Source organism: Anser anser (genome assembly GCF_964211835.1).
Source record: "Anser anser genome assembly, chromosome: 2".
Lineage (NCBI taxonomy): Eukaryota > Metazoa > Chordata > Aves > Anseriformes > Anatidae > Anser > Anser anser.
The window spans coordinates 96,987,884-97,004,266 of record NC_139721.1 but is presented as its reverse complement, the minus strand read 5'-3'; the positions used below and the strand labels follow the sequence as shown (position 1 = coordinate 97,004,266).

The window sequence follows — 16,383 nt, the reverse complement described above, 5'->3', positions numbered from 1 at the left end:
ATGAAACTTTGAAAAGAAGTCCTTGCCTGAATTGGAAGCATATATTCCTTGTAAGATTGCAAACTCATGAACCAGAAATATTCCCAAAGGCTCTGCAATGTAGCTGTCAGCTAAATGGCTTAATACTTTTCCATTCTAAAATTCTGGAAAACTAATCAGCTTGTTTCTAAAAATATGCTTCAGACAAATCAGGCACCAAAACAGTAAAGCCTCATTTTTGATCAGGCTGTCAGTTATTCTTACGTTTTCATTAGTGCTTGCAAATATTTTTCAACGCAACTTGCCACTGGAATCAGTCCATCAATCACAAACTCTATCTAAAATAGATGATCTTGCTTCAAGCAACTGGTGCTCAGGTGAGCTGGAAACAGAAAAGAATAGGTGTGACAGCAGTAGCTGTTGTGGGAATTCAAAGGGCTGAAGTATGCCAGCAGTTATCTATTCAATTTTTTTATAACGTATTCAGTTGCTAGACTAGTCTGAGAATTTAAGTTTGATGGTATTAGTTTTTGCATGTGCAGGTGGAGCAGCCATTTGTGTAAATCTTCCTGTTGGCCCAGATGTAGAAAACTGCTGGTTGATTCTTGTGCCTTGCGTTGATGGATAGCATTCCATTAACTATGAGGTCTTTGGCTCTAATCTGCAGTCTCATGCCACAGGAGTGATGTTCCTGCTAATAATCCCTTGGAGTAGCCTGATGGTGTTAAATGTGTACAAGTTCTATGATGTAAGTTAATCACCTTAGTGTGCAAAGAGGGAGAATCAGATTGCAGCAAGAAATAAATTGTTATAAGACTATGAATTCCTCAGGCAAATAACATGTTCTTGTTTTTAGATAATGAAAGAAATCCAAGAACACAAAATTAAAATATATGAATTTCCAGAAACAGATGACGAAGAAGAAAGTAAGCTTGTTAAAAAGATAAAGGTAAATATATTTTTAACTGCTTCTGTTTCCCTTTGACTTGGGGGGGAGAGATGAGAGTGAAAAGCTTTGTTGATAGTGAAGAGCCCACCAAAATGTAGAGGATAAAAAGAAGTAAGTCTGTTCTAAGATGCACTGTTTCTCATTTGAGAGAATGAAGTTCTTCTCAGAGATTTACTTCAGTCCTTTAATGGGTGAAATTTAGAATGAGAACATGAGATCACATTCTCATTAATAAACTTTTGAAAGATTATTTGCTTTCTTTTTATTTCATCCCTGTTTGACTTCTGCGTGCCTGCCACACTTCATTTGACTGTGAACTTGGTAGGAGGCAAGGATCCTCTTTCAGAGAGGTGTGCAGTGGCATGAATTGCATGCATTGCACTCAATAGAAGTGATGTCTGACCAATTGATATACCAAAACCTTAATTTAGATGACTAAAGGAAATCCAAACAACTGTTGGGCTGTCAGGCTGCTGCATGACTTCTTTGTTTACTTGTGGTTTTTTGGTTTGTTCTTTCATGTTGAAGTCCATCATATGGATGGACTTCACTTTTTTGCTCAGTAGCTTTAACAGCCTATAAAAGCTTTTACATCTTTTGTTACTGTGGGAATCGCCTAGGATAGATAAAACACAAATAGCACAAATGAATGCTATTCTGGGACTAAGATGTGCTAGCCTCAAGGAGAAGAGGAAGTATAAAAGCAAGGATGAAAGTCCAAAATATTTGGCTTTGTATGCTGTTCCTTTCAGCTATTTGAAGCTGCTTTTGACTACTTTGCTTGTTATACTGAAAAGATTTTTGCTTCAGCTGAAAACAAGAACCTGAGTGAGTTTTTTTGGAAAATGTTTGAAAATTGGGTGCAAGATCCAGTCAAAGTAACAAACCTTGTAGCCAGTGGGGATACAAATTGATAAATAATTACTGTGCAAGTTAATTAAATAGAAAATGGTTTTGCCTGTGTAGCTTACCAAGTAACAGTAGTGTCTGCTTCTTACCCAGATTTACAGTATGTGACAGTATGTAGGGAATTTCAGAAAGGTGTATGTGTAGAATGTGTGTAATAAAAACAAGTCAGAGGTCAGTAAATGCAACTATTCTGGCAGTTTGGGCAAGCTGCACTGCAGTGTTACAGCACCGAACTGCCCTCGGTCAAGTTTATACATGGGTATGCTTTTGGTATATTTTTGCATTAGAGAAGTTTGATTTTTAAAGCAATACTTTATGTTGTAGGATCGTTTACCTCTTGCTGTGGTAGGTAGTAATACGATCATTGAAGTCAATGGCAAGAGAGTTAGAGGAAGGCAGTACCCATGGGGAGTTGCAGAAGGTAAGGCTTTTTCATTATTTGTAGCCATTTGAAATGTATTAGGATGTTAATCTTTATTTGAAATGTTTTTAAAATGCTTGGTTTAATGTGCACTGGCTGGAAATTTATTGAACGTACCATTTTTTTGTTATTCTGACAGGAACAAGGTAAAGGTTCAGCAACGTGTAATTTTGCAAGCAGATTCCTGTTGAAGCGTCACTGAGGAATTGTAGAAACCTGTAGTAACTTATTACAGTTCCTACATAAGATGAGGCTTAAATTACAAGTGCTCACTAGCATTCTTATTTTAATTTCTTTCGTATAAACTGTGTTCATTTCTTGAATCCTTTTTTTCAGGGTATTCACATTATAAATGTTAATTTGATCAGCTTGACTAGCATAAATTCAATTTAAAGTTTCTGGAAGAATTAAAAAAAAATTCTTACACCCAAATTCTTATACCCATCAAATACCCAAAATATATTAGCCTTAATTGTTGGGGCTTAGCAACAGGGAGGTACCTTGTATTGAAGTAAATAGTTTTCGCAGTTCCTTTTTTTTCCTTCGTTTAGACCTTTCTAACAGTAGAAAATAAGCTTTAAAGGTAACGACATTCTTCTGACAACCATTACTTGTGCTTCAGATCTATTTACCTATTTGAAACAGCACATGAAAAATAAAGCTCACACCATGCCATATAAATGAAAGAATTGTTATAAACTTGTGTTGTTTTTCCATGATGAGTACATGTTTTTGCTTGTAGTGTGCATGTATTGAAGAAAGAGAAGATTTTTCTCACTATTTCTGCCTTGCAAGGGCAATGACTATAAATTCAATATGGGTCAAAATAGCAAAGAAACCAAGCACAGTATGGACCAATACTTGAAAAAGCTACAGCATTTCTCTTTAAAGTACATGTCTGGCAGGAAATGAGGTTTGGCACAAAGTAAAAACCAGCTGCACCAGAGATGATCAAGCTTTATTTTAAGGCTCTTGCGTTAGTATTTTGAAATGTACAAAATGGTACTGCTCTTCTTTATTTTAAAACAAACTTGAAAAATGTTTCACACTCAAGTGGTTGTATAATTTTTGGAAGGGAAGAACTACAGCCTGGCTAAAAGGACCCTATTTGAATGACTTTGGGTTGGTCAGCTCTGGATAGGATGATCAGAGATAACATGCACTATGTGAGTGGAACTTACCAGTTTGTGTAAAAACCATGGAATAAAATAAATGCAGGAGCTCAGGTGCATCATGGACACATGAAGAGGTTATGTGCTTCATTTTTCTGCAGGATTCACTGAATCTACACAGGTTACTTCAATTCCTTCATTCCAATTTACTTCCTCCTCCCCATGAAAATGTCCATCTCTATTTCAGGGGCACCTGCCTCATGCTTTCCTTTTGTATGCTAAGTGCTTTGTGTTCTCCCTCATCTCTTTGAACTCCAGAGGATTCTGTGGTGTGCTTTTTTCTCCAATAGTGTTTCACTGTTCACTGAAATACCATTTATAGTATCTGCTTCATATACAATAATGGGATGGCAGGTACTGCTGAAATAGATGGAATGTAATGACAGCTGTCAACCCTCTTGATTTGTAGACAGGTTGTAGACAAGTGCATCAAATTGAATATACAGACTTCCTTTGTTTAGTTGAACAACAAAAGATGCATTAAAATTAAAGACTTGCATCTCCTTTGGTGGCGCTGGAGGGAGAAATAAACTTCATGAAGTCTGTCTTCTAAAGGTTTTGGGCGTAACTGGATCTAGACTGAGGTCTTCAGTTAATGTCTGATCTTTAATAATACAGCTGTGCTGACAGGGCCTCCAAGGGATCATGAAGTTAGTTAAACTGGCAAAACTGTTTCTGCTGAGGTAGTTTATTCTGCTATACTGATTCAGAGTACAATTTTCTAGTATGGCTTAAGGGAACCTACCTTGGCTGGTAAGATGTACTGATAAAGTCGCATCACTAATGCTCTTCTACTGTAAACATGCATCCTGCGTGAGTGAAAAAAGTCTGGGTGTAACCTGTTGAATGAGCATAGGAAGTGGATGGTGTCTTTTCTTTGAGTAAGGCATATGTTTTGGTTGGAGTCTCAAGAAAAAAATTATCATTTTCCGCAGTTGAAAATGGGGAACACTGCGACTTCACAATTCTGAGGAACATGTTGATAAGGTAAGCAACTAATGAGTAACATGGAGTTTTCTAGTATGCCTAACAGGCTGGAAGGTTATATGTTGGAGGAAAAAAAGATCTAAACTTGTGAGTTCATACTAATCTGATGTTTTTAGTTGTAAACAAATTTTCATCCTCTTTGATACCAATTTGTTTAACCATATACCTAGCTAGTGGTGCCAGTGAATTTTTTTTGGATACCAATCTTCTTCCTGATTTGTTCTTAAAAAAAAAAAAAAGTGATAAACCATATGAACCCAACTTGTCTGTTAGTGCTGACGTGTACTTAGTTGCAGGCATCTTTTTAAATTTTCAGTGTCAGCATTTTCTAAAGCAAGCTTCATTGTGTTAAGCGCTGAGAGCGGTCCAGTAAGTTCCTATAAGTTCCTATATTCACAGCGGTTCAGTAAGTTCATCTGCTCTAACAATTGCTAATTCAGTGCAAAATAATATACTATTTCTGTGACTTAGCTGTCTTGACAGCTCTTATTTAAATGGAAGAATGACAACATTGTGGGGAATGGGGCTTTAATGGCAGAATATAGTTTAAGTCAATCTGCAAAAGGAGCATGGACTAATTTTACACATAGTATTTTGTATTTGTGCACTAAGTTGATAAATTACACTTATTGACAGAACTCATATGCAGGACCTGAAGGATGTCACTAACAACGTACATTATGAGAACTATAGGAGCAGAAAACTGGCAGCTGTTACCTACAACGGTGTTGACAACAACAAAAACAAAGGGCAGCTAACAAAGTAAGTTCTTGTTGAGATTGTATTGCTCTCTAATCCTTCTGCCATTTCTTTAGTTGGTTTCATGGTGGGAATTCTTTATTTCACTTTTTATTCTTCAGTCATTTGCCTCTTTGCTGCATTCTGGTCTGTGAACACTATACTTCTGGCTTACTCATGATTTGGTTTTGTTCTGTTTCATTAAGGTTTACACTAGTCTTAAGTGAATAGGTTAAAAAATGGGGTTTAGTTGGATTCAGTTTTGAAGAGAAACCATACTTTTACTGTTTCTAAGTTTTATTTCATTAGTAAGTACTGGAAAATTTTTGTGCAGTAGTGTTTCTATTTTGGTATATATACTATTTTGGCATTATTGTTTCTTTTTGTATGAATACTCAATAGTCAGCATCAGGGATGTTTTTGAGAGAAAAATAGATTAATATGTATTTAGAAACTTTTGAAAATTCAGACACACTGTAATTATTGAATGGCTGCCATGGCTTCTTCTAGGGTTGCTTATCATGATGGCGGAATTATTGCAAGATCTTCATCTATGTGAGAGGAAAGTTGCAATGCAGGAGTTTTGCTTTTATTTTTGTTGTGGTTTTTGCTCTTTAATGCTCATAAGTCATCTTGACTGCCACTGGCAGCAAGCTGTTTGCCAACATGGTAAAATTATTTGAAGATCTAAAAGCAAGCTTTATTGTATTCTTCATATACAATGCTATTTGAGAATACCATGTTTTTTCATTTAAGACATGCATTTCCGCAGTTCTACATATATCAACAATAATTGGTTATTAAATTATTATGAATTAGTGATGTAATGAGGTCACGTCTCAGACAGAAGTAGTCCTCAAGTATGTTTATAGAACAGTGGTTACTTCTCACTCTCATATTTATTGCCATCACATTATCCCTGATTTACATGTCAAAGCTCCTGAGTACATATAGCAAGTATGTTGGAACTTTTTCTCAAGCTGCACTTCATCCTCACGACAGTACAGTGTTATGGCTGAGAGGGGAGGAGTTTTTAAAACAGAAATTACTAAATGAGATAGTCACTGTGGAGAACAAAATAGCACAGCTAGTAACAGCAGGGAAGAAAGCCCTCCTGAGCACTTGGGTGGAAGATCTTGATCCTAATTCTTTGTTAGATGACAGTGGGTTAATGATAATGCAGAATAGAAAATTCTTCATTGCCTCCAGTATCTATCTAACTTGCTATTGTTATACTTTTTTTAGTGTACTGTTCACTGTATTTTTTACTTTGCTATTTGCTATTACTGTACTGAAAAGTGAAACATTTTATTGCTCTTTTGTGTATCATAGGAATTTGTTTTGATTTTTTAATATAGTGTTTAGTAGCAGTTCTTCTCCATTTCTAAATCTTAGTGGATTTTCTTTAGAAGAACCTTGTTTTTTGTGATAACATTTACTATTTCTTGTGTTTTGTGCCTGTTTGTTAGTCTGTACCTACAAACTTAGTCTGTTACTTATATCCAAGGTACTGTTTGTTGTTTTTCTTCTTTAAAAAAAAAAAGTGATTTTTTTTTTTGATTCCCGTACTACAAACAAAATAAGATGCATTTCTGTATATATACCTGTACCAGAAGGACTTCAAAACTATGTTTGTGTTGTTCCTCTTTCAATCTTTTCAATCTTGTCAATCAGTTGCTGAGGTAATTGCTGAAACTTTTTTTTCACTAGAATTTGTGCTTCAAATGTTTGGAATTACTTTGCTTTCAGAATCATGCTTAGTTTTTTGTCATCTGAGGTCACTGTGCTGTTCCACCTGAATATTTATAGTTAAAAGTGCCTTTTGGAACTGATTTTCTTGCTAAGAAATCTGCTGCACAGAATATTGCAGCGCTGAATCTCTGAGGTGAATAAATAGAGGTGGCACTCTGAGCTATCATTTTTTTTTTCTCAAGAAATAAGTTATCAGTTTGATTCAGCCATCTGAAAGATGGCAAAGTCTATTGCAGACTTAATAGGAATTTTGAATCTTTTGCAGTTTTTCTTCAAACTCAGGGTGACTTAAAAAAAATGATAAATCATGAATGCACGTGCTGGTTGTTAAGCAGCTGATGCTATTCTTGTCTTGCTACTTTATCCATATGTTGAATTATCAGCATTTTTTTAAAGCCAAAAAGCATGTTAAAGCTTAATGTGCTTTCATGGTTTTGAATTTAGTATAGGTGAAGCAGCATAGAGAAAATTTTCCTGATAACCATGTGTGTCTTCCTAGAAATGAATTGAAAGGGGGAAGAATGAATGTTAACGCTTTATCTGTGCATCCCCTGAGGAATCTTTATGTTTGGCTGCTTCCTTTTTTGAAAGAAGTGTCTGTGTCTCAAAATGGAGCAATATCTGACTCGTCCTCTGGAAATCTGATTCTTTAATGGGAGATGTGTCCAGTGTCTCTATCTGAGAATAGAGACATGCTCTGATGCTCTCTGGTGGTATTACAAGCATCCTGTTAAACACAGATACAATCTCTGGCTCTGGAAACTCCTAAGCTGCTGTTCCTTTTGTAAACTGGAAGAGTATATATAAGCAGAGATTGTACAAGCTCTGGTTATTGCACTTCTCCAAAAGCTATCGGAGACCAGAAAGACCTTTTTAACTTTTAATGCAGCTATATTTTTCTGATCTTAGCAGATCTTTATTTTTCAGGCAACTGTTGACTTATTTCTTTGAACAAAAGTGCAAATGTGAAAATCAGTACGAGTCCATGTTATGAGATTTAATAATACTGTGCAGATGAACTGAAGCAATTTCTTCTGTCCAGATGATAATTTTCTTTGATTTTTCCTTCCTTTGCTTTGGTAAAACTGTAATAGACTTTTCTACGAGTAACACACTGACCTAAGAGCCATCCAAAGCATGCACCATGATTATGTAGCCTTTTTGTGTTTTAGGTTTAGTGTCTGATTTCTTCAAATTGTCAAGATCATTCCATCTCTTAAATAATATATAAATAATCATCAAGGGTAATCTTCAGGTATATCAATAACTTCTCTTTGCACTGTGCAGTAACTATAATTTCACATGTGCACTATGTGGCACATGCTAAAATTTGCATTTACTCTGAAATATAAAATTCTTAATTTGCAATATGAAGTTGATATTTTCAATGAGTTTCAACAGAAAACCTTATTTCATTGAAAGTCATGTTGTATACTGTAAAGATCAGCCTTATTTATCTAGGGATTTGTTCAATAAACTGGCACACTGGGTCACAAAATACACAATGCATAAATCCTTCTAACTGCCTAGTTTAAACTACTTCTAACTCCTTTTGACCATATTCTTACTGTTTTCTTACCAAAAAGTCAAGATTCTCTGCTTCCTTTTCACCAGAGAGAAGGAAATTCAGTGAAATAGTTCTAGAGTATTAAACCCATCTTACTTGTTGTGAGATTTAATATGAGAATCTTGTTTTCAGACTATTTTTTCTCCTCTTACGGTGTATGTGAAATGCTAACCCAACACAAGCTCAGGGTAAAGCATCAAGCTCAGGGGAAATAACTGCAGTGAAGCCTCCTCCAGAGCTGAGCACAGCCTCCGGTGAGACCTCTGCTGGCCATTGATGTGAAGTGCTCTTTTTGCAGCACAGGAACATTATTAATTTCATTAATACAAGGACATCATTGATAATGTCCTTTACTAGGAGATAATTTTTAATGAGTAGATAAGCTTCGATATGGCTTTGGTTTCATAAAACTTGTTTATAGGAAGTGGTTGTTTGTGTCACTAAAATATTTAAAATCGCTTTAAGAGCTTGCATACTCTAGGTAAACTATTGCTGAAAATACCTGCACATCAAATCTGCATTAATATCTACACGGTGTAGTGATTTACTAACTGAACTTTAAATATAATAAGCTTTAACTAACAGTCTTTCCTGTTACTGTGAAAAGCTTGCTTTTTGGGGGAGCAGATAATTAGCTTTAGGAATCTATTAATAATGAATTTACTTTTTTAATTACTGCTTTTTGGTTTTGTGGTTTTATTTAAGCATGCTAAGCTAAGCCTCTGTATTTTTTGTTTTTTAGATTTGACACAGTTGAAGGCATGTAAGTGGTCATTTAAATTTTTCCAAAAAACTTAGACAAAAATTATTTAAACACAAAAAGGGTTTTACTGTTTAATGTTTCAAATTTAAAACAGTTTTCTGTTATCCAGCTCTTGGCATTGTTTTTTTCCCTAGCTGTTTTTTGTTGTTGTTGTTTTCCTTATAAAGCAGTGATAACGTAAATTTTAAGAACTTACAAATAATTTCAGGGACAAATATCTCTGTAAAAACCCTTCCTCTTTAGGAACGTTTTGGCTAAGCTTCAAGACAAATATGGTCAAATTTCAGCAATGAGTAGAAAAGGCTGTTTCAGTGCATAAATGGTGAAATTTACTCAGTTTTTATCTCAAGCTCCATCATGTTTATATAGATGCTTATGAAAATTCCACTAATTCTTTGTACTTATCTGTAAATTTACAAGTTTTCATTGGATTGGGAAATCAGTTACTTCAGCCTTCCCTGACCATGGGTTTATCTTACTACTGGCTTGCAGAGGTTCCACTTTGCACATATGCAGAATAACTTTTTAACTTTTGCAGATCTTAGAGGGCTGCTTTAACATACATCCTGTTAAATCAGTTAAATGTTTTACATATTTATTTAGTGTTTTGTCTTTAGCTCTTTTTTGTTTAAGCCCCTTGTATTATTTTATCCTGAAATAAAGGATAATGTGCACTTACCCATGTCACATACTTATGACCCAATAAAACTAGCTGTGACCTCTGTTGTAAAGATCTCAGCTGTAAATGTTCACGTGTTAGTTTATCAAATGTTCTATGCAGACTGTTTTTTGCCACTTTCTCAAATTCTCTAATAAGCTTGCCTGACATCTGTATTAGACAATTAGGCTGTCAACAGAAGGACAGTACTACTTCCCTTTCAAGTCTGTAGAAACTGCAGCAATGATCTGTTAGTATTCAGATCTATGTCTCGGTTAATTTTTGGAGAGCAGGCATATTTGAGAACTTTACACCTCTAAAAGGTAACAATAAAATAATTTTATTAGGACAGATGGTTAGCTTACACAAATACCGCTACTCACCTCCTCTTTCATTCTCTTCTTACGCAAGATGTTTTTTTGTGTATTATTATATGTGACCCATGTTTAACCAAATTTTTTTCCTTGACAAAAGTTCCTAGCAGTTGGCCTTTTGAATGGCTAGAGTAACCATTAAATGAATGACCATTAAATTAAATGAATGGCTAGAGTAACCATTAAACTGAGAATCAGTTTCAGTTCCATATGTAATACAGAATTTTATTCACCAGTCCAAACTTGGCAACTATTAGTTCAGATTCAATCAGATTTTTTGTGGAAATGCCATTTTCTTTCTCCTTACCACTCCCTATTGTCACCTTTAAAGCACGTTTTAAAATGCTGGTATTTGAAAAACTGTTCACGTGGCCTTAACTTTATGGGACCCTGCTTACTTTCACTGTATGTCTAGTTGTCAAAAGTGAGCAAGCAATAAGGATGAACTGAGCCATTAACAGTCAAAACAGATCTTAAAAAACAGATCTTAACCATGTCTGATATGTAAGCTCATTCCTTTAAGAATGAGTGGTAAATTCCGAATCAAAATGGATGTTGCTAATTTTATTTCAGTCATTGCTGGAAGTTCCTTGATTAGTTTGCCTTCTACAGTGCTTTTTCTGCATGAATTGAAGCAGAACAGTTTGGGGTTTTTATGTTTGTTTTAAGCACTGAAAGTGAAAATAGTATGCTTATAGGTAGGAAATAGTATGAAATACTATTGAATATGTAGAATATGAATATGTTGAATATGTATGAATATGTATGTATGAATAGTAGAAAATAGTATGCTTATAGGTAGGGCTTAAACTTGCCATCTCTAATTTATAATTTGCTTGCCTGAGTAAATTATGCATACATTACAGCAGATAGCCTCTGTTGTTGATTGTAACTGTTCCCTATATATTCAGTTCTTCTCCATTTTTATCAATAATACAACTAAAACTGATATTTTCCACAGCCATGCATACTCAAAACTGAAAAATAGAGGCCAGTGATTTGTTGGGGTTGCTTTTGTTGAACAGCATGAAATTCTTACGATAAGGCTGTATATAGCAATCATCCTTGGATCAAAATCATCCTGTTTATTGAGTATTTATTGTGAAATTTGCTGTTCAGAGCTTGCACCATGTTAGTGTGGGTCACAAGCTTATACAGCTTTAAAAATTCTGTAGAATTCCAAAAAGTAGCAACCACTAAATAAATATATATACACATATATATATATAACTATATTATTTTTATACATCAATTTAATGAATAATTTTCTAAAGGAAAGTCTTCCAGCTCACATTTGTATGAATGTTCAGTTGCCCAAAACTTTTTTGCTACGTTATCTCTTTGGAAGTATGACCACCTCATTCAACACAGTTGCAATGCTAACTTTATGCTTATGATCACTCTGAACAGTGACAATTTAAAGGAAAAATGGGACTTCTGTGTGAAACACTGTTAAAAATTTTTATTAATCTGTTCTACATAAAGGTTCTATCTATTAATTTTTATATATATTTGAACTGCAAAGAACAAGATGCCTGAAGATCACTTGGAAGATACTCATTTTTTTTTATTACTTGTAACTTTGATTTATTCCCTACCCATGACCAGGTTCTACCAAAGATAAAAAGTCAAGAGCTTCTTTAACCTTAATGTAAGATAAATCAAAAGGGGGGGGGGGGGGGAGGGAGATACTGTATGAAATTTCCTTTTTGTAGGAAGTTTAACTTAACAGTTAATAAAATAATGCAAAATGAATTTAAGCTGTGTTATTTATCATAATGCTTCAGCATTTTTATCTTTTTTTAGGCAGATACCCAAATGTAACAGAAAGAAAAAAGGTTTTTATTAGCTAACTACTTCTTCTGGATTTGTGGCAGGAGCCCGTTGGCACAGATGGAAGAGGAAAGGAGAGAGCATGTAGCCAAAATGAAAAAAATGGAAATGGAGATGGAACAGGTGTTTGAGATGAAAGTCAAAGAAAAAGTTCAGAAACTGAAGGACTCTGAAGCTGAGGTAATGAAAATGTCTTAAATATGCTTGAAAGTGAACAAATACAAAGATGGCTCTTCTCTCCAAGACTTTCCAACATTTTATGTTTAAAGAAAACTCAGTTATTTTTCCCAGCTTCTTCTCTTTGCTGAAATGGTATAAGCACAAACTTCAAATGCAACTTTAATGTTCATATATAATGTTCATATACATTCTTGTTTTATTTTCACAATCACAGTATTTTAAAATACTCCTTAATTTTCTTACCCTCTCTTTCCCCTCTTCTTTGGAATATTTTATACCTGTTTTCTTACATTTGCTTAAAAAAGTTCTTCAGACTTTCATGTTTTACATCAGCTAATTTAGTAATAATAAATTGCTTGCATACTGAAAAGGCATTTGAGGAACTTCTGATACGGTGTCTAAGGGATCATCTAAATAAGAGTTACTGGATGAAGAAAGAGGCAGGCATATCTTGGCACTGTTTTTGTGTCATTTGAACATACATAAATTTTATAGATATTTAACTCTAATTTGTCTCATCCAGGTGAATGGATTTTATTCACAGTGAAATTGTTTTTATGGGTTTCAAGCAGCCCTTGAAGTGTGCTCTTTTTTAGAGACTGGTATAAAATTATATTAAACTAGAAAATGGATTTTAAGTTTTGAGGAAGCAGCTTCTCTCGAGAAGCTTAATAGAAGAGTTTAAAATAGTCAGTGTTCATAAAGATACAGTTTGGCTCCAAATTTGAGGGAAAGTGAGGAAATTTGGCAGGGTAGTTGAAATGCTTGCCAGTCTAGGCATTGTAAGGAGCCATTGTATACTGAATCAGGTTGATGGCTTGCATTATTTTTTTCCTCTATTTTTTTTGTTCATCAAAAGAAGTCAATAGGTAAACAAAGGATAACAATACTAAGGTAGACCAGTCAGAAATTTGAGAGTTTTAAAGTTATGTGTTTTGTTTGGATCACAGTGTTTATTTAGGCACTGATGAACTTTTGCTTCCTTAATTTCTGTCTCAGATATTTTGAACCCATTTATAATTCTGGCTTCCACAATGTGCTGTGACAATAACTCCGTAGATAAATTGTTATATGAAAAACAGGACAAAAAAAGGTCTTTTTTCATGTACTATCTCCTGACTTTTTTCACTGATAGCATCTTGCTGAATTGAATGAACAAGTAAAAACTGATAAGTTCTTTTTTCCCCCTTTCTTCATACGTGACTTCATAAACTCCATTGTATATCTTTATAAGTAGGCAGTAGACCATGCTGAGTTTGGAGTATATAAAAGGCTTGTTAGGCATTGGAATGGGCTGCCCAGGGAAGTGGTTGAGTCACCATCCCTGGAGGTCTTTAAAAGATGTTTAGATGTTGAGCATAGTGCTATGGTTTAGTGAAGGACTTGTTAGGTCAGAGGTGGGTCTAGGTGATCTTGGAGGTCTCTTCCAACCTAGACGATTCTGTGATTCTGTGGAAAAAAAAAAAGTAAAATCTGTTTTGAAGGGTTTGCATAAGATAAGGACTTGCAAGAGAGAAGAGGGAGTTTTAATGAACTCATTTAGAAAAACTTGTTGCAGCACATGAATGGAATTACTTTTCCTCACAGTGTCTCCATTCTCGCATCCAGGGCATTTGATTGCCAGTCCCATCACCAGAAGCTTGCAGAAGAGACTTCTTATGCAATACTGGCAGTGTAGACAATTCACTGCAGTAATACTACTACTAATTCATTTAATTAATGAGTAAATTAATCCATTTAATAATGTTTTTCCAAACAGATCCTTAATGTAGTTAACACTATAGGATGAAATCAGTGGTTTTTTTCTCCACACAAAGTCAAAGCTGCTACGTTATGTATTACTGATATTAAAATATTTCATAATTTGCTTAAGGTTTGCATCGAATACCAACATTTCCTTGAGTTTCCTGTTGCTTGCCACATGTAACTGCCTACAACTCCGGTTTGTGACTCAGGCGGCATTTGGGGAGTTTTCTGTAAGCTCTACAATGTGTTTATGGGATTTAATACACTTTTATGTGTTTAATTATAACCATAACCTTAGAACTTTTGGTTTAAGAGTTACTTTCTCTGAAGAGAAACTAATACTATTTCACTTTAGTATAGTTGCTGATGTTTGTTGCTGCAGTGCTCTGTGTCCTTGCTGAGTCTGTTCATGACTTTTTCTATAGCTGCAGCGACGCCATGAGCAAATGAAAAAGAATTTGGAGGCACAACACAAAGAATTAGAGGAAAAGCGTCGCCAGTTTGAGGATGAGAAAGCAAACTGGGAAGCTCAGCAACGTATTTTGGAACAACAGAATTCCTCCAGGTAAATTGATTGTTAATCTGCAGTTCATAGTAAATGTTCTGTAGTTTAGTGTTAAAAGGAAATTTCCATAGTAATAATGGTCAGTGGTGTTTGACCACTATGGAAATTCACTTAAAATCCAAGAAAAAAATTAAACTGCAGTTAGTTACAGATGAACACCTCTCAAAAGTACTGGGATTATTATTAGCTTTGAAAGCAAGTTTTAATCTGGAAAAATGCTATATTCATACATAGCCAGATCTATCTAAAAAAAAATGTTGTATTTGAAAGGTAGATTGTATCAGACTTCTGAAGGGTGGAGGGTTAAAGCTTCAAGAATTAAACTGATTAAGTCTCCTAGTCCACAGATGGGGTAACGCGATAAATGCACTGCTTGACTTCATGTACAAGTACTGTGAATATAATACATTTTCATACAGTGTATTGCAACCTGTAAGACTTGAGAAAATGCTTATTTAAAAAAAAAAATCATATAAAAAGTGATTTTAATAACATGTATTCAATGCTTGACAATGTTTGTTTTATGTTTTTTTTGTTTGTTTGTTTTAATATCATTGTAGAACCTTGGAAAAGAACAAGAAGAAAGGGAAGATATTTTAAATGCATCATTTTGACCACCAGTTATGTATTAGTTGCCAATATGCCAGCCTGGACATCAGTGTTTGTTGGATCCGTTTGACCAATTTTGCACCAGTTGTATCCATAGTAATGGATTTAACAGCATGACAAATTTTTGTTAATTTTGATGGAGAATGAGATGCCTTGAATCGTCTAGGGTGTTGTGTACTTGGAAAAATAACAGCTCTAAGTACCTTTTTTCCTTTTTTTTAAACAGATGTCGTTTTAATGCAAAAGAAAACATTTTACTGTTGTACAATCATGTTCTGGTGGTTTGACGGTTTACAGGATATTAAAAAATGCAAGGACTCAAGACGGTTTTTAGTGAGGACAAATTGCCATAATATGATGCAAACGATGCTTCTTTATTATTATAATACAAGAATTCCATTCAGTGCAGCTTATACAATAATGTAATTTAGTCTAACACAGTTGACCCTATTTTTGACACTTCCATTGTTTAAAAGTACACATGGAAAAACAAAAGTCATAGGCTTAAAGTGCACCTAAGCTTTTTATAACAACCCTTTTATGTTTTGGATTCTTTAAATATATGCTATTCTCATTTAGTAACTTCTTTAGCCTGAAGGATCTCATTACTGCTTCATTTTTGTAATAACGTTTAATTTAGATATTTTTCCATATATTGGCCCTCCTAAATAGAATATAGCTTCTTTCATATGGTAGGAACCAGTGAGTAAAACTTTCCTTTAACTCCCTTTTTACATTTTATGGTAAGTAGCAGGAAAATGCATTTATAGGTCATTTCTAGGCAAATTGTGGAGTTAACTACCAACCTGTTTCTACCTGTGTGCAGTCTTTCTTTATTTTACTAGAAATGGGAATATGGCCTCAAGAAAAAGTCACCATTTCGCATTTAGCTGTATTCATATACTGCATTTCTGTATTTTTTTTGTTTGTATTGTAAAAAGTCACATAATAAACAATGTTGTGATGTAACATGGTGCTGTGTCAGAAATTTTAAAGGAGTTGTGTGGCCAAGCACTTACTTGGGAAGTGCTTAAGTTTTCTCTTTCCCACTGGACTTGATTGACCTGTCTTTGAATTGCCTGAGGAATTAGCCTAAGGTACAGAAAATGCCTGTGTGGTGTTGAATTTAGTAAATCTTGTTTGAGTGCGTAGCTGAGGGGCCAACTGTGCCCTGCATTGGC

At 34.7% G+C, this 16,383-nt stretch overlaps 1 protein-coding gene across 6 annotated transcripts in view; it reads left to right on the top strand.

Annotated features, from left to right (window-relative positions):
• SEPTIN7 (septin 7) overlaps positions 1–16,171 on the top strand; it is an 81,807-nt gene extending 65,636 nt beyond the window's left edge. For 3 of the 6 annotated variants that reach the window (XM_083822081.1, XM_083822082.1, XM_083822080.1), the window contains exons 7-14: positions 836–928; positions 2,162–2,258; positions 4,366–4,417; positions 5,054–5,179; positions 9,217–9,237; positions 12,147–12,282; positions 14,454–14,593; positions 15,154–16,171. In XM_083822081.1, coding sequence (XP_083678207.1) covers positions 836–928; positions 2,162–2,258; positions 4,366–4,417; positions 5,054–5,179; positions 9,217–9,237; positions 12,147–12,282; positions 14,454–14,593; positions 15,154–15,193 — 705 coding nt within the window. In that variant the 3' untranslated portion in view covers positions 15,194–16,171. The remainder of the gene's footprint in view (positions 1–835; positions 929–2,161; positions 2,259–4,365; positions 4,418–5,053; positions 5,180–9,216; positions 9,238–12,146; positions 12,283–14,453; positions 14,594–15,153) is intronic. The other 3 variants (XM_083822084.1, XM_083822085.1, XM_083822083.1) reach the window with 1 other exon arrangement.
• Positions 16,172–16,383: the final 212 nt, after the last annotated feature.